The 18,762-nt window shown below is 42.5% G+C and overlaps 1 protein-coding gene across 4 annotated transcripts in view; it reads right to left on the bottom strand.

Annotated features, from left to right (window-relative positions):
• Positions 1-1,355: 1,355 nt before the first annotated feature.
• prex2 (phosphatidylinositol-3,4,5-trisphosphate-dependent Rac exchange factor 2) overlaps positions 1,356-18,762 on the bottom strand; it is a 49,406-nt gene continuing 31,999 nt past the window's right edge. For all 4 annotated transcript variants that reach the window (XM_061666452.1, XM_061666451.1, XM_061666453.1 and 1 more), the window contains 18 exons: positions 17,421-17,643; positions 16,783-16,990; positions 15,935-16,114; positions 15,112-15,206; positions 14,954-15,036; positions 14,616-14,706; positions 14,410-14,538; positions 14,010-14,051; positions 13,488-13,585; positions 12,750-12,893; positions 12,538-12,640; positions 11,543-11,686; positions 11,354-11,468; positions 8,350-8,416; positions 7,311-7,501; positions 3,890-3,992; positions 1,700-1,767; positions 1,356-1,573 (listed from right to left, as the gene is read on the bottom strand). In XM_061666452.1, coding sequence (XP_061522436.1) covers positions 1,528-1,573; positions 1,700-1,767; positions 3,890-3,992; positions 7,311-7,501; positions 8,350-8,416; positions 11,354-11,468; positions 11,543-11,686; positions 12,538-12,640; positions 12,750-12,893; positions 13,488-13,585; positions 14,010-14,051; positions 14,410-14,538; positions 14,616-14,706; positions 14,954-15,036; positions 15,112-15,206; positions 15,935-16,114; positions 16,783-16,990; positions 17,421-17,643 — 2,130 coding nt within the window. In that variant the 3' untranslated portion in view covers positions 1,356-1,527. The remainder of the gene's footprint in view (positions 1,574-1,699; positions 1,768-3,889; positions 3,993-7,310; positions 7,502-8,349; positions 8,417-11,353; positions 11,469-11,542; positions 11,687-12,537; positions 12,641-12,749; positions 12,894-13,487; positions 13,586-14,009; positions 14,052-14,409; positions 14,539-14,615; positions 14,707-14,953; positions 15,037-15,111; positions 15,207-15,934; positions 16,115-16,782; positions 16,991-17,420; positions 17,644-18,762) is intronic.

Below are 18,762 nucleotides of genomic sequence, written 5' to 3' on the forward strand. Positions count from 1 at the left end.
CCCCTACTCTGGATAGATGCACGCGTGGACTGCACCCCCCACCCACTTTTCTCCTCACGCATGCGCACCGCAGCGTCACTCATTAAAAAGGCAACCTGCATAATTTGCTAATTAGTGTTAACAAAAAAATGAACTCGCCGCACAAGATGTAGGTTCCATTTCCAACTTGGCATCAATCAATACAACATATTGATCATGATGTATAGCCCAAGGTGGTCACTTCATTAGGTACACCCGCAGCATCCATTCGAGAAAATGTGGTTTGGTTGACTGGAAAAAAAATAAAAATAAAAATCAAGAAATTTCTGGTCAGATATACAAAATCATTGCGTTTATAGACTTGTAAGAAAATGTAAATGTTCAGTTTACTAAAACAAAAAAAAAAATTACTTGCCAAAACCTTCAGGCCATAAATTGAAAATCAAAGCTTACACTGCACATTGGTGCCTTCAGACACGAGTCTAATTTTGATCTCAAATCATATTTACACATTTTTGCATCAATTCAATGTCCATTGTGCTGCTCCTTTTGTTGTGCGCAACTTGGGAGCAGTATATTGTAATCCGAACATACAGATATACAGTACATGGAGACGGTCACAGCTTCTCAGTAAGCTGCAGTAATAATGTGCTGATGCACAGTTTGCATTGAAATATCCATTGCCTTAAAGGGTTATAACACTGCAACATTGATACTAGTTTCATTAGCCCGCCTATATTGTTTTGCTTTGTTTGTTAGCATTAAGCTAATTGTACACTCCTAAGGCAAAGCTATGTGGTAGTTTTAAATCCACAATTTGGGAAAATATAAAATGTACAGCCGTAAAATAATTTCAAATGAGATTAATTAAATCATTTGAAATAAAAAAATTTTTAAGTAAAACAGATTAATAATTAGATTTTTTAATAAAAGAAAAATATTTAAAATTCAAAAAAAGTAATATTCTGACTGTGCATTTTGTCATTATCATGAAACAAAAAACAACAATATTTCAGTCTCCAATATGAAATTTAATAGATATAATTTTTTTTTTTAAACATTGTATACATGATTTTAGTGTATGTATAATATATTGGGTAAAAAAAACAGACCTAGCTTATTTGTGCTGTTTTTTTTTTTAGTTTGCATAGTCGTGAGCTACCACTGGCGGTAATATGCAATCTATATGTGTGGAACCTGAGTAATGCAGCAAAAAACACCTTAATACTGATACCCTACTGGAAATATATATATTTATATATATATATATATATATATATATATATATATATATTTATATATATATATATATATATATATATATATATATATATATATATATATATATATATATATATAAACATTTACAATAAAAATATCAAGAGTGGCTCATATTGGGAGCTATACAAAGCACATGGTTAAAAACAAAAACAAAAATACTATTATGCTTTTTAAAAATTCTATTTACATGACACTCTGGACATATAAGCGTAAAAATAAGTGAATTGGGTAGATGGGCACTTCTTCATACTCCCCGCTTGCAATGCATTATGGGTCGCCATCAGGGGGCGGAGGCTGGCACAGCTTGTACAACCTGAGGAGATACACGCAGGTAAGTTGCAGTATTGCATTGTTTAAAAAGGGGAAATATTATACAAAAGGGACTTGTTAACAAAAAGTTGTATGTCTTCTGTTAGGAAATCTTTTGTGCGTATTTTACCTTGGCACGGAAGATGGCGTCCGATCCCGCACCCCCAAATTCTTGGCAGAGTTCTGAACTCTGGCACCCTGAAAAGAGACAAAGGGGAGAGCACACAAAGAAATAATGATGAATTGTGAACAAAAGGTAGAGTGTTTTGTGTGTGAACATTTGACCTAACAGTGGTTTAGCGCTGCTGTGGTTTAGTACTGATTTTTTTTTTTTGGTAGGGTTTCTACATCCTGGTTTTGGTTCCATCGGACTCCTTATTGACCAGCTTTTTGTGGACAAATTACTTTCATTTGGATTTTCTATAAGTGACATGGTGCATTTCAGTAGATCTGTTGGCTGATTGAGAGACGATGGAGACTGCTACATTAGCATTTTGGCTAGCTGTCGACAGCTAAGTTGGCATATGCTTGTCATTTGTGATTAAAAGATAGTGTTTTATGTGAGCCATGTCGGAATGATCTCCATGACATTAGTGGTTCAGCGCTGCTTTTATTTTGGTAGGTTCCCACTTGGTCAAGAACGGGTCTTATGGAACAAAAAAAGAGCATCTTTTTGTGAACCTTTCATTTGGCTCTTCTGTGACTGACGTGGTGCATTTCAGTCCATCTGCTTGCTGATTGAGTACAGATTTAAGACTACTTTAGCATTTTTCAAAAGGTGCCGACAGCTTAGTGGCGATATGCTTGTCATTTGGGAACAAAAGGTAGTGTTTTAAGTGAATCATGTTTGAATGTTTTACATGACAGTGGTTGAGTGCTGCCATTGTATTTTGGTAGGTTTCCACTTCTGGTTTTTGGTTCCATAAGACCCGTTCTTGACCAGTTTTTGGTGAACAAAGGTCTTTAAGTGAAGGAGTATATCCCAAGTCTGTTTTTTTTTCTTTTATGTGGGCCATAAAGTGGAGGGGTAAGGAGTTTTCCAGATGAATGGTGTTTACGTGTTGTTGGTATTACTATTTTCGGCCCAATCAGGAGGCTAACGCTCCTGTCGTCAGCTGCTTATGTGCACACACGGCAACTTTATTTAGAAAGCTGCGCTAACAAAAACCCACGCACACAAAATGAAATTACAAGTGAGAGAGGCGGCGCACAAGCGGTCATGGCAACATTCTACTAAAAGCAGGATAGCATCAGCAATTATTCCATTCCCATCACAGTCGCCGACCAAAGATATTGCCCCTAAAAGGACGACGGCGGGAGATTGTGTAACAGCGGCGATAACGCAAGAAATGCGACCCCCTCTTGAAAATGTCGTCAGAATTCCATTGCAAGGTTTTTCAGTGCTGTTTGTTTTTTGCCGTTAGCTCGTTGCGAATGCCGACGCTCCGAGGACTCGTTAGCAACCTCTTCAGGCCGTAAGCGGTATTACAGGACCGAAAGGCTGAGGACAACCATTTCACTGGAAAGACCTGAAGACTACAACTGTTGATGGCATCATTGCAGGTCAGGGACTGATTATTTACATACCCATTTACCTGCCAACGCACCTAACTACTAACGTACGTACTTGCATAACTATTTACCAACCAACCGATTTACCAGTTTAACTACTGATCTCATGATGTTTCTCCAATCTAGCCACCTATTACCAACCTACCCATTTAACTCGAGCTACCTACAAACCTACACTTACTGAGCTACCAATTTTCCTACCTACTTGCTGACTTATCAAGTATCAACATAACCAGCCTACAACCCAAGCACCCTAGCTATCTAATTACATACTTACTCTTTATCAATCTAGCTACATACCAACTTAAAAATCTACCATCTACCTACTGACTTAGGTGCCAGACGACATTGTAGTTACAGTGCAAACTAGTGGCCTAGCAGACACACTACAAACAATTGTTGCTTTGCATTTCCATCCATTTTCTTGTCAAACTGAATGTTTTATCCACTTTATTCTCATTACTCACTTATTAATGAGCAAAATCAATACGTCGTACGGATACGAACGTGTTTGTCAAAGCGTATCGATCAGTGGCCTTTAGCGCCACCTTTAAAACATGACACGCGGCGTCCCGTCTCCCTCTGGTCCGCCATGACCTTTTCATTTTCAACGCTCATGTCAGCAAAGCGCATTTGTTACGTTTTGACAACGTCGGGCTGCAAGCGAGCGGACGCCTTTGTCATATCTGTCGCATTTTGGCCACCGACAAAATGCGCAGTCAATAGCGGTGCCGTGTAACGGAGTCACCTGTTTCCTCATGACGTCCGTGGCCTGCATGATGCAGCGAGGGGGCAGCCCGTGGTTGCGGGCTAACAGGATGGCCTGCTCCAGCGTCAAGCTTAGGGTGCACCTGTGGCAAAAAACACACACAGTCAGGGTGTACGTCCATCACATGGTTAAAAGAGGCCGGAGCTGATATTTAAATGTCAACATGAACTTATAGGAAAATATGAAGGGCTTTTTTTTTTTTTTTTTTTTTAAACAGGGAAAAAGGCTGAAAATGCAGAGTGAATTCAAGTAAAACACCGGAAAGATGTGGGGGGGGGGGGGGGGGGGGAAATAGGAAAAATATTTTAAAATAGCAGATGAGGATGTTGAAAGCTTGTTGTCGCCTTTCCCAGTTGTCAGTGCATCTGTTGTGGCTCTTGGGGTGACAGGGATTTGCTTTCGTTGCCCAAGGTGTTTGATGTGGGGGGGGGGGGGGAAGGCTTGTTGACACCAGTTGGTGAGTCATTAGCGGCGACGTGTGTGTGTCTGTGTGTGTGCGTGCTGACACAGATAAACACCCAAACACATATGGAAGACAAGTGCGTGAAACGACAACCCTCAGAGAGCGAGTAACTGGGTGACCTTTCCGGCTTGAACTAGCTGTGCTGGTTTATCGATCGCGAATCTTTTCACTGCAAATTGAACTGTCCAAAGTTCCCAAACTGCCTGCCGTGCTTCCATTGACTCGCTCTCCCTTGGGGTGCAAAGGAATTGGAACATGCCAGACAAAAGTTGTTGAAAATTGTGCGGGGCGGCGCATGCGCGGGGTTCGAACCGTTTCGTCGACTTTACTACGCCGCATCGACTCGGCCTGCACATTTTTCGAGCAGTCATTCACCGCCGCTGCGGTGGCAGCGAACATCACTCACAATAAGCAGCACTTTGGCAATTAGGGCAGAATTCTTCAAAAAAAGAAGCTTCAAGTCGTTTATTGCCACTCCCGTTTGAAGTTTACTGTCAAACTAAACATGAAACAAAAAGAATTGCACCTGTAAAACATCTACATAGCTTAATGCTCCCACTTAATAGCATTTCCCATATGTTGCGGTGCTATAACCATTTAAGTGACGGCTTGAACACAAACAGTGGAGCAACACGTAGACACAATATAACAGTACTCTGTTATATATTCTTTATCCTCTGTGAAGAACAACCAATATTAGTGCTATACTGATGAGCGTAGAGGAGTTGAGACGTCTCAATGAACAGTATATCCGTCTGTCGGTCTTTTTTTGTGGCCAAGGCGGACACAGAAAAAGCAGCACAATGGCTATTCAATTGGTTCAGTGAGACAAAAATGGTTTAATTTTATTTAATTATGTCATTAAAGTATGTTTTTTCAAATAAGGTAGAATATTATGGAGTGCTCTCTTTCCTACGTCCAAACATTATTCGTTCAACACCTACTGGGTGTAATGGCGGACTTATGAGGGTGTGTAGTGCAGGAGGAGAACTTTGAAAGAAGTAGTAGTTTGGAAAAAGCTCCTTTAGAGAAAGTTACACGACGGGCGCAAATTCTGCAGCAGGCTAGCCCGGAATATTTCAGCACCCTTTTCCACATTGATAACGACGGGGGGTTAAAATTACAAACAAAAAAAAACTTGGATCTTTAAATATCTCTGGAGCTGGAGCGGGATGAAGGAATAGCGCGAGGCATCCTCTCTCTCGCTCTCTCTCTCTGTCTCGCTTTATAGGAGCCGCTATGAGGTGATTTATGGCCGCCTGTTTCACGCTGTTCCAATCCACTTTACACCCCTGCAGAGTCCAAAGCCATCGAGCACAAGAAACAAAAGAATAAAAACAACAAAGGATGCTAATAGAGTTAGTGAGGGGGGGGGGCAGGTGGAGACTGACAAATATAGCTAACATGTTTATTTTAGTCATTTCAAGATGTTTATCCTCTTTTAACCGAGAGGAGACTGAGGGAAACACGAAAACAGGCAGCTGCAGCAAAGATTATGGAGTAGAGCTGTTTATTTTAGCCATTTCTAGTCTTTCATTCAAAAGGAGACTAAGGGCAGCTGTGAAAACAGGCTGCGGCAACAAAGTGGAGACTATGGAGTATAGCTAATGTGTGTTTATTTTTGCCAAGTCTAGCATTTTATTCGAAAGGAGACTCAGGACAGTGGAAAAGACCGGCTGCTGCAACAAAGTGGAGACTATGGAGTAGGGCCTGACCAATTAATTGGCAGGCCGATCAAATCGGCCGATATTAGCCCTTTTTGAATATGCAAAAATCGGCCATTTTTTTGTATTCGTTTTTTTTTTTTGTACTTCTAGATTTTCATCCTCATCACTTCTTTTATCTGAGGAGACTGAGGGCGACACAAACACGGGCTGCTGTGGAAAAGTGGGGACTATAGCTGCTGCCCTCAATCTCCTCTCAGATCAAATTCTGCCAAACGTAAGTACAGGAGACCCCTCATTCTCTACATGATTAAATGTATTCAATGTGGCATGGTTTTTGAATGTCACTGTTTCTCAGAGCAGAGTTGGAACTTTCAAGTAGGAGACCAGTCAATCGCCTCCTTTCTCATCGACCGCTAATTCGCCGCGAGCCGAGCCGCCGTTCATCAATTGGGCAAGGGGACGGAAATATCCCGATCGTTTATCACCAGCGCGCCCGGCCTTTCATCTTCCTCCTCCTCCTCCGCCCCGGTGACAGTTTCCATATCTTTCTGTCGCGCTCACACGAGCCCGCCCGCCCGCTCGCCGGAGGGTTTTCATGTGACCGATGGCTTGATCAAGTCACGCCGAGCTGATCTCTAATGGAAACTTTCTGCGATGTTATTAACCCAACGTGGGTTTGTTTGTGTGTGGGCAAGAGCAGTTTGAAAGCGCCGCGACCCGACAGAGACGACCCTTGACCTGACTAGACTTCCACTGTAAAGACGAATTCGCGGACAGTCGGCATACAATATTGCCCCGACGTAAGCGGTCTGAAAGGCTTTTCTAGCTGATGTACTAACCAGGGTTAGTTAATAACTTCTACGGTATTAAGCTGGTCCTGACGGCAGGTCGATTATTACGTTACATTGTATAAGAATAAAATGTTATTCGAGAATGAGGGCAGCAGTAAAACAGGACACTCCAGTAAAGTGGAGACTATGGAGCACAGAAACTGTGTTTATCTTCGTCATTTCTGGGTGTTTATCCTATTTTATTCGAGTCGACAGCAAGAAAACTGTCCCCTGCATTAAAGTGGAGACTATGGAGCATAATACTGGATAAGCCCAGCATGCTCGTGAGAACCAACGGGCCCAATTCGGTGGAAAATCTTTGCTTCTAATTAAAGAACTGTAGACATCGGGATTAAAAAAGGCAGTTCGAGGCAACCGCCGTCGCGTAAATGCGAAAAGGTGAGCGGGGGAGTCAAGGGATGCGCAACGTGCGCGCTTACCGGTGAACGCCGCTGTTGCACATGACCACGTGGGCGGCCCCCAGGCGCGAGCATAGCTCCGAGGCCACCGTCAGCAGGCCCACCCCGGACGCCCCGCAGGCGGTGTACTGGCAGGCGGCCGTGCGGCGGCAGCGGATGAAGCTCTCCAGCAGGCGATAGAGCTCGTCCACCGCGTTCAGGGGACGCATCAGCTGGGAACAACACAACATGTCTGTATTATATTCCTCCCGCTGGCCAAGACAGGCACAACAGAAGGAGCAGCACAATGAATTGAATTCAAGCATTCAATCATAATGTGTTTAGTTCTTTACATTCTTTAAATATATGTTCTTACTCTACTCTTTATCAAGTACAATATTATAGTGTTTGTTTTCCTCATTAAAATACATATTACAATATATATATATATATATATATATTTTTTTTTTTTGGTAGGCATTTTCATTCATTTCAGTGTTTTCAGTTACGAGCGTGGTCATGGAACAAGTTAAAACTGTATGTCAAGGCACCACTGTATCGCCCTAGTAAGGCTTGGACAAAATACGATATTGGATCAGTATCCCTTAAACTATCAATACAACAGGATTAACTATTGATATTCAATCTTTTTTTACATTGACGGTATCGCACATTATCTTACAATATACGGATTATAGCCGTATTATCGGGATCGTTGGAAAAATATTGTATCAACTTATTAATTACTACTACTACTCCTTTTCTTGCCATTTTTTGTTGTTGTTTTCTAAAAAAATATTTTTCAAAAGTGTAATTGGATAGTGAGAATTTCTTCCTTTTGTATAACAAAAACAAAACATTTAGACGTGCACCAAGGCAAAAAAACAAAAACAAAACAACAACAACAAAAAATAAATTTCAAGGTTTTTTTATCCATCTATCATCTATTAGTTATCAGGCTACTTCCTGGTTTGGATGGGCGATGGCAATTTTTTTTTCTATTCTATTGACAATAGATTATAAAAACATTGCATCTTACCTCATGCTTTTTTAATATTTGGCAGCGGTTTGTAATTCTTACCTTATCTATGAGGGCAGCTTTGGGTGCAGAGCTGGGCGGCATGTTGGACTGATCCATGTAGAAAGCCCTGAGGGGGAAGAAACAACAATCACCATATGGACTTAATGAAGCAGAGCAACACACACGTCAAACAAAAGTACTTCTTTTAAAACCTTGCACGTCATCGGCTTTCTTTTCTGAAAAAAACTTACAGGACCTGCTTATTAGCGTCATGTCACGCCCCGCCACCGGGGGCAGCGGTGACCCGGCATCATCTTTGGGACGCAAACAGTGTGGGACGGCATCAAATCTCCGTAATCCACTCGTGTGCTAAAAATAGCAACACTATGGTATATTAAAGCGGGTGAAATAGAATCGCATTGGCTTTTGCTGAAAGCGGGAGGCAGTAATGATGTATGGTACGCATTCACACGGGTTTAAAGGAGATGTGACACCATGCAACAGAGGGGAAGAATGCAGACAGTTGGAGAGTATTTTAGATATATAAAAATAAACTAGGCAGCACCTTAAGACCAGAGTGCAGGTGTTGGCTCACACCCCATAAATCCGTTTCCCCAAGCGGCCGCTGGGAGAAGCTGGCCAGGGACGGGATAACGGCCCGTGTAATTGCTTCAAGACGGCCTCGGCGCTCAAACCAAGAACGGCAAGAACAATTCTTCGATCGGCGCGCTTAACTCAAGATGACGACCGCGACAGCTGAACGTACATCGCACTAGTAGTAGCACAAGTCAAATAATTGTACCCGGTAAAAGTAGTAGAAGTAGCAGTCCAGTAGTACTAGTACTAGTAGAAGTAACAGTTGAAGCAGCACATCACTAGCTCATCCATGTACTGTAATTATTACACTTATCAACCAACAACATTTTGACTCCCCATTCGTCCGTACAGTAAACCTTCTTCCTGTTTCCATTCTTGTGACCAATCAGAGCCGTTCACCGCCACCGATGACATCTTGCAGCGTCACACCATCGGGGTCAAATGCAGAACGTTGCAACGGGCCAAAATGACCCCCGGTCCAATTTCAGCCGGCCAGCCGGAATGCTACCAGGCGAGTCGCGTACGGCGACACGGCGGGCCGGGGGACGAGCGTCGACAACGCAAGCGGGCTCTGACGAACGTGACGGCCATGCTGAGCGGTCGCCTGGTGCGATATGTAGCACACGCGCTTGTCTTCATTCGCTTGACACGCGTATCGATCGTGAACGACTGACGCAAGCGGGGGGTAAAGCTGGCCTGCTCTTCTGGGCTAAATAAAAGATTTCGAGCCAGCACCCACAAAAAAAAAAATCGATAAGTTAAGGAGTAGAGTACTAAAATCTATTTTGGTAGGTTTCTACTTCCTGTTTTGGTTCCCATTCCTGTTGGCTTCATAGGATTCTCTATCCATCCATTTATTTTGCATACCGCTTATCCTCAACTAGGGTCGCAGGCGTGCTGAAGCCAATCCCAGGTACACCCTGAACTGGTCGCCAGCCAATCGCAGGACACACAGACAAACAACCACTCGCACTGACGGACAATTTAGAGTCTTCAGTTAACCTACGGTGCATGTTCTTGGGATGTGGGAGGAAACCGGAATACCCGGAGAAAACCCACGCAGGCACGGCCAGAACATTCAAAATCATCACAGGGAAGGCCGGATTTGAACCCGAGTTCTCAGAACTGTGAGGCAGATGTGCTAAACAGTTGACCACCGTGCCGCCCAAAAGGATTCTCAACCCACAAATAAGTAACATTTTCGTGAAAGATTTTTGAGTCCATCCGTTTGCAGTGAATCAAGTTGAAGACTGCTACATTAGCCGCTGACTAGCTAGCCGCAATACATTACAGCAAAGTGTTGTTTCGTGCCAGTTTTATTTTGGTATGTTTCTACTTCCTGTTTTGGTTCCCATTCCCGTTCGATTGATAGGATTGTGAACAAAGAACTTTGATTTAGATCTTTTTCAACTAGTGTGGCGCGTTTGCCGAACAAACATTAACCAGCACCATTTAATGCACATAAATTGATTATTTTGAATGAAATGAAAAGCCGTGTGTGGATTTATTGGGATTACTTATCCCAATAAATCCAGGTTTTGTGTCGCGCTGGATGCTGCGACTACAAATCCCGCAAATGTTTGACTGGGATGATGAAGTTACAGCGCTGCTATTAATTATCACGCAATCGGCAGCAGATGTCGGCGACGTTGAAACGCAAGCCGCGCATCAGATGGATTTCACGGAGCGCGCTTGATTGTTTCTGTTTAAGGAGAGCCTGACGCCGCGATATATTTCTATCTTCAGATTAAGCTTTTCAAACTTGAACATAAGAGACGAGGGGTACGCTTGGAGTGTCTTAACATTAGTCACGCTGTATATGAAACATTGATATGCACCATACTGTACATGGTACAGTATGGTACCATTATTGGTATTACATGCCCACAACCTCTTTGTTTTCACTTTGGCACGTGAGCTGTCATATGTGCTCTGCGGTAAACTGTGCTGCTGGACTGACTTTAATTGTCAGGCAGTGAGAGAGGCAAAGATGGAGAGCAAAGAGAGATAAGAATACGCACGGGTATTTAGCCTTTATCCTCTACAAAAAACGACAACAGTGGTGCCATGAGATGTGTTTCATCCGTTCCGTGGCCACACTTGTAACTCAAACCGCTCGCATCTCAAACCCTCTTTTCATTCATTCGTTCCAGCCTCCCTTCAAAATAAATGCAATACATTTTTAAAACTACGAAAGCACTCTTTAATATTGCACTTTATAAAAGTATACAGTAATGACAATTAAAAAGAATGCAAGTAAAAATCTTGAAGCCTATTTCTTGAAAAATTGTTCACTATTTGCCAAAGTCAAAGCACAAAATCTGCTGAACGACAGCTCATATTTTGAAAAACTTATTACTGCAGCTTATTGTGCAGTTGTGACAGTCTTCAGTCTTCGTTTGTGTACGAATGCGTGTGTTGCATTGCACACGCAATTCAATGCACCACTGTAATGCACATGGTGTACCTTAGCCTTTTGTAGTACTGCTTAACTTTGTCCAGCGAGGCGGCGTTGATGTGGGCCTGGTACTCCTCCACAGACACGTTATCTCTGTAGTAGTAGCCCTCCATGCTCTCCAGCGCTAGACAAGGATGGAAGGGTGGCGTATTAAGGAGTCCTTAATAAATAAATAAATAAAAAACATTCCCAGCGTACCTTGCGTGAAGAGCACGGTGTAGATTTTGACGCCGCCACCGCCTCTCAGCCGGGCCGGCAGCTGAGAGAAGTAAAAACTCTCCAGCTGGAGGAAAACCTTCAGGTGCTGCCTTGTGCCCTCCACATGGTACCACACGGGCATGTCTGCAGACAAGATGACATCATAAATTAGAAATCTCCCGCGGAAATCTTAAATGGGCCTGCTGACTCTTGCAAGTCCGAGACCTGCATTTGTGAAGGATTAATTGTGAGTTGGGCTCGCCTTGGAGAACTATTTCAAATTTTGCTCTCAACAAAAAGTGGTCCATTTTCAAGTAGACCATTGAAAGACTAAATACTTTTAATAAAGATTCAAATTGATAGACTATTTTAGACTGATAAAGACCAAATACTTTTTTATTTATTTTTAATTATAAATCAATGAGACCAGAGAAGGTAAATACATCAACATTTCTTAATTTCAGGCTTTTATTTTGAAAATCCACTAAATTGGGAGATTTGAATGATCCGAACGATTAGAAGCTGTTACGATTTGTTGGAAGGATTACCTCAAATTTCCACATTTCTTAACTGATTAAAACCATTCCAACATAATGTAAAAACATCTTTATTTGGTGCTTTTACTTAGAAAATTCAGCCATTTGGTTTTACATTACATTGGAATGGTTTAAACTGGTTAAGAAATGTGAAAACTTGAGTTAACTATGGAAGAATGTCTTAATTTGGAGCTTTTATTTTGAAAATGCTACTACATCGAATAGCGTAATTAGACGGAATAACATTGAGCATCGGGTCTTTGCAGGGTGGAGGGGCTGTGGTCATGTGACCGACTTGGCAACTGTCTGCGTTTTTAGCTGAGAACGTTCAACCTCGAACAAAAATACTCCCACGAAAATAAAACGAGACAGATATTAAATCTCAGCGGTACTGCGTTCTCCGCAGCAGTCCCATAAAATTCATCTAAATAAGAATAAAGTACATGAGCGTGTACATACTGGCCACTCGGGGTTCCCCTTCAAAGTGCTGGAAGTAGAAGGTGACTTTCTCCAGGTCCACCAGCGCCACCTGAGTGTCCTCCAGCATGGCCTGCTCGTCCGTCTGAAAACCAATGGGGTGTTTGTTCAAAATGGCCGCTTGCGCTGAGTCAGTTGTCACAAACGATGAGTGGTCGAGAGCGGCGGTCAGTGAAAATGAATTGGTTTCTCACCAGGTTGGGCGAGAGAAGCGATTGGAAGTGGAAGAGCAGCCCCGCACTTGCGATCTGCTCCAGCCATCGTCTGCTGGCTTCCTGAGCCTCCTGCAGGTCCTGGGGGTCCTGCTCTGGCTCCGCCTCCTTGCCCGCACAGTGGAACTACACGTACATGTATACGAAAAGACACAAATCAATATTTGTCACATTTGTTTCTCGTTTTTCTTTTCTTTCAAAATGTTTAAGGGTCCCCCACCCCCTCTCTCTCTCTCTCTCTCTCTCTCTCTCTCTCTCTCTCTCTCTCTCTCTCTCTCTCTTTTTTCCCCCTCAATTTTAGTTTTGGGGACTTTTTTTCTCCAGTTTTTTAATTTCGCTTTTCAGTGTTTCCTTTTTGTTTCTATTTTTTAGACTTTTTCATGATCTTTTCTCAATTTGTCTCAACATTTTCCAATGTTTCTTTTTTTCCCCTCCCGCTTTTCTAAATTTTTCAGGCTTTTTAACCTTTTTTTCTTTCGTTTCTATTTTGTCATTTTTTTAATTTCCCTCCTTTTCCCCATTATTCTCATTTTCCTTTTTATCTCCTTTTGCCTCTCTTTTGATCTTCTCCTTTTCTAATTTTTTGGTTTTGTTTTTCGCTTTTTTATTTTTGGAATTTATAATTTTTTTGTTCTTTTCCTCCTTTATTAAAAACGTTTGTGCTTTCTCTCCTTTCCCTCATTTCTTTATCTTGGATCGTTCCACTGATGTGCAACTCACCTGATTGAGAACAGCCAGCAGGTGCTCAGAAAAGGCGCATACGGCCGCCACCAGCGACTGACAGAAGACCATATCTCGACGCAACTGGATCTCAGAGTCTGGAGGGAAGCCGCAACACGTCAGATTGGGAGAAATTAATGTTGAGAAAACCAGACTGCGCGGTCCTGAAGTTTCATCAAGAAGAAGAAGAACCGCGAACATTTCTCCAGGGCCATTCTAGCGTCGCCATTTGTGGTGCGTCGGGGTTGTAAATGTAAATAAACATCCTGTTAGGGAGGGTCTGCCGTTTTATAGCGCCGTTAGCGCAAATACTGATGATACTGATGCTGTTTTGAATGCCTCCAATAGCTTTATGGGGACTTTTTAATTCTCGTGGACTTTTTTAATGCGCCATAAAGCCGAATTGAATGTGCCTTTTAGACGCCAAGTTGTACCTTCTGTCTTTGGCGAGTACATTTCCTTTTGCGTTTTGCCGTTTTGTCAACTCAAGTGTATTAGAGCGGCGACGGCGAGCAGACAAACCTGTATACTGGAGCAGGACCAAGAGCAGCCTCGTTTTCACCTCTGCAGAAAAATAAACATAAAACAGCGTTCTATCAACTGCAATTAAATATGAGCATATACTTGGGTGGGAAGGGGTGCGCCAAGTCTTTCGAGCTGTTGCCCCTCGAAGAGAAGGGGTGTGCTAAACCTGTGGGAAAGCTGAAATGGGTGCAGTATAGTCTAATAATAACATTTAGATTTTTTTTTTATTGAGCATTTATTTGGGTGGGATGGGATGGTGCACCTTCTGTGAGGATGCATTTTAGGATAACAACAACATATTTAGCCAGTTTTTCTTCAGCCCCGGAGGCTGATTTTGCTGCGCAAAATAAAATGAGCACTTTTGTGGGGGTGCACGGTGCTTCCTGCGCACACCCACCTTCGACAAATTTTGCGATGGTTTGCGTGAGTGCCTGGACACTCCCGGGGAGGTTCCACGGATCCTGCTTGACGTGGAGACGCAACCTCTTGGCGTAGTTCATCTTGGGCTCCAACTCTTGCTGAAATTCTGACAAAACAAAAACACCCACCTGTAGCTAGCCTCGTTAGCTTAGCATCACTTTAGCATTTGGGTGTTTTTCTGACCTTGGAAGCCTCTCCCCGGCATGAAGCACTTGGTCTGCTCGAAGGCCCGGGCCACTACCGCACCCCGCAGCATGCTGCTGATGGAGTCCACCTGAGGAGATGCAAGGGCTCAGGACGAACAGACGCTTGCTCTTGCACCTCTCTCTACGGGCGCACACTCACGGCCAACATGAATTCAATGAATTCTAAAGTGGCCATATAACGCCATATATTTACAATTCAGTAATGCAGTCTTTGCAACGTTTTCAGCATGTATGATGTATTGATAAAGAAATCTTGAAATCCACTTTACAGCGCTCTTGCATGATTCAACACCTCTCTGCCGGGCGTCTTCTCACCTGGCTGAAAAGGTGCTCCAGGAAGCTGTGAAGCTTCTTTTCCTTTTCGTGGGATAGCCACACGCTGGACGCCATCTCGTCCCCTGTCATGACATAGGCGACGTTTAATATTTGTACCGTTCATTAATTATAGTTCACTATGGTTTAGCAGCCTGTACCCGAGTCCATCTCGTCACTGTGGACGTATGAGCTGCAATGGCTGCTGCAGATGCTGGTGAAGGAGGCGATGGAGTTCCTGTTACTGTTACAATCACTGCGATGGGGGGGAGAAATGGAGTATGTATTTTAATGAGGAAAAAGAGCACTCTATAATAGCGTATTATGAATCACACTGGAGTTCTAAGGAGTCTTGCCTGGATGCAGCAGACAATCGTATTGCAGCAGGGCGTCTGCTCCCGAGAGGTGGGATTCATTATAACGCTTCATTGAAACGTCCCAACTCATCAGTGTGGCACTAATACTAGTCGTTCTCCGCAGAGGATAAAGAATATATGACTGCGAGTACTGTTATATTTTCTGTCTCCATGTTTACTTTTTCAAAGTGTGGTATGCGGGCTCCCTCTAGCTGCATGCGAAACAATGACTACATTAAATGTTCAAACTCTGCACAATGTTACAGTGACTTTTTTGTTTTCTTCTACCCACTACAGTACATTTCAACTGGATTTAACTTTTTAAATAGAATATCTTCATATTTAATGTTTAAGAAATGCTCGTTTTCAGATTCAGAACTTTATTAAGTCCCAGAAGAGCAATTCAGTTTAACAATCAACCCATCCATAGTGCAATCATTACAACATGTTTCAATAATGTATTTAGGTACAATTTGCATTTAACTTATGTTACACATTTTAATTGACTCATTAAGAACACATTTTTATTTTTCTATAGGGAAGCACAGTGTTAATGTTCAAACAGTGCATCATTTTACAGCGGCTCACAATTGTATGAAGTACAAAGTGACGTAGAAGTCTTTCTTACCTGTACGAGTCCCTGTTGCTGATGGTGTCATGGCCCGAGTCTTCTTGCTCGTCCCCGGCCACGTTAAAACACACTTTCTTCCCGTTGCGCTCGCCCTTGTCGCCATCGCTCTCGGCAGATACGAAAACCTCCGGGCTCTTGGCCTCGGACGCCGACGGGTACGTGATGGATGATAACAGGCTGAGCGGAGGTGTAGAACAGAATAGGAAAAAGTCAATGTGAACAGCAGCAAGAAGAGTCGGCAGCATTGTATGCAAGCAATTATCTGTGCACGTATCAGTCTATATAGATGTGGATTGGCAACTATAGTTAAATAAACGGATACTAATTAGACAGAAGTGAATGTGAACAGCGGCAATAATAGTCAGCAGCATTGTCTGCAGCATAAAAACTACACATACATAAGCAGAAGTACGTTAAATAAACAACAGTTTCTCCCTCATTGCGACCTAAATTCTAGTTTATGCACCTCCCTTCCTCTTCTCCTCCTGCAGAGACACCTCATTAGCGTCCACTCGCACAAAGGCCCTCCACAACACAGTGGCATTCCATCACCATGGAGACGCCCTGTCAGCTCTGCGATTGGCTAACGGCTAATAAAGACATGAGGAGACCGCTTGGGTGCATGGTGACCACGGTTGGAGCAAAGGGGTGGGCAAGGTAGGGGTGGTTTCAACCCCTTTGTGCGGTTTATCTTCGATATATGGGAGAGTTGATGTTAAAGTGCATCAGTCACGACAGCGGACAGCTATTAAAACGCTGATTTTCTTATATACACACACACACACACACACACGACTCCTGATGTCAAAGTTATGCTTCAGTCGCTATAGAAAATGTGAACTCACTCGTGAATATGTCCGCCGTGCGTCTGCATCTCCTTGACGACGGTTTCCAGCTTGTCCAGGAGCTTGTGGTACGCGTCCAGGGTGAGCAGGTCTTCCTCCCGCAGCAGGAAGCGTAAGCCGTGGCCCTCCGAGCGGCCCAGGCTGTGTCCGGAGGGGGCCGCCATGGAGGTGATGGTGTGCTGGATGTGGACCATGGGGCTCAGCTTACCTGGAGGAACACAAACACCACACCCAAATCAAAAATGGTAAGTCTCATCTCCTTACGTCATCCTCTGGGAACCAGTAAGTAAAAATATGGAGTTGTTTTTAGTTGCAGTGGAACCACGGGCCCACCCTCCCCCAACTAACGTAATAAAAATGACACTTCTTTCACATTTACTAGCTGATTTTTTGTAAAAAAATTTTTAGACTCTATACAACCACCCTATGGTCAAAAACGGTATGGTCCCATTGTCTCACGTCATCATCTGTGAACCAGGAAGTAGCCAGCTAGCTAATATATCATTAGACAAATGAATAAAAATGCAGCGTCCCTAACATTTTTCACATTAGTGGAACTTATTTTGTCTTCAGTCTTGATGCAACTGTCCACACCCCCCATCCCCAGAATGCAAATGGTAGAGTCCGGCAAGCCTCACCCTGCTCGGCGGCGCACCGTCCGCCTTTCTCCGGCGTGTTCTTTCGGTTGTCAAGCTGCACCCCGAAGGAGCTGCCCAAGGAGGTGGTGGTCTTCGGGTAGGACACTTCCATGGTGTTGACGTGACAGTTGGTGGGGCAAAAGTCGCTGCTGTGCAAGGGTGACACCTTGCCCTTGGCCTGCTTGAACGTGGGCCAGGCCCTGTTCTTCAGCACCCGGGCAAACTGCAAATAAATCATGCATGTGCAGCACATTAAGTCAAGGCGGAAGAAATTAATAATCATTTATAATTGAAAAATAGCCTACTACTTGTATGAGTCACATGATCAATGGCAGAACTGACTGTATAATCATTCTCTCTCTCTCTCTCTCTCTCACACACACACACACACACACTACATTGAGTCACTTCACAGAAATTGGTATAAAACAATGGAACTGCTTTTTGTTTATGGCAGTGATACTTCACCCACACAAAGTGAAGGCATGTGGATGGTTCACATACATTGGAATAGAAATACATATTCATAAAATTACCTTTTTTTTTGTAATGTTACGGGAATACGTTTGCACATTTATATGTTACATAAGACTACACTACGTAAATAAAGTTGTAAATTTTAAATTTTTATTTTTTTTTTAAGAATCAGGTAATTTTACACGAACAATCCCATAACGTAAGAAGAAAACAGTTAGTAAAATACGTAATACAATTATAAAATTCAGATTTTGTTTTTGTGATATGTCGACTTTTCGTGCACAGTGATTTTTTTTCCCCCCCGTCACAATACGACTAACTTTTGTCTTGGAAAATCACTATTTTTGGAAAATGCTAGCTTTTTTTAAATAATATTTTCCCCTCACTAAAGCACAAATTTATTGATGCAACGACTTGAATAAAAACAACACTTTTTCTCACAATACTATGACTATTCTCATAAAATTAAAACTTTTTTATAAGGAAATATTCAAATTGTTCTCAGAAAATAAGCATTTTTTTTTCTCCTCTCAAAATTACCTTTTTTAGTTTTTGTTGTTGTAACACTCCAATGAAAATTATAAGGAATAATATAATTGTAATTTTAGTAAAATTATAGTACCTTTTTTCTCTTTTTTTGGGGGGTGTAAATATCGACTTTTTCATTTTGCATTTTCATTACCGGTAATTCTTACAACTTTGTCCTCATAATAATCCCCATTTCTTTTTTTTTTTTTTTTTTTCCTCCATAAAAAAAAACGTTTTTCTTCTAAAATAAAATATGGATGTGTTGCAATATTAAAATGTATTCTAGTTAAGTTACAACTTTATTCTCAGGGAGAACAAACCTTACAATACGTTTTTC

This window comes from Phycodurus eques, chromosome 21, assembly GCF_024500275.1.
Source record: "Phycodurus eques isolate BA_2022a chromosome 21, UOR_Pequ_1.1, whole genome shotgun sequence".
In the NCBI taxonomy this organism is placed as follows: Eukaryota; Metazoa; Chordata; class Actinopteri; order Syngnathiformes; family Syngnathidae; genus Phycodurus; species Phycodurus eques.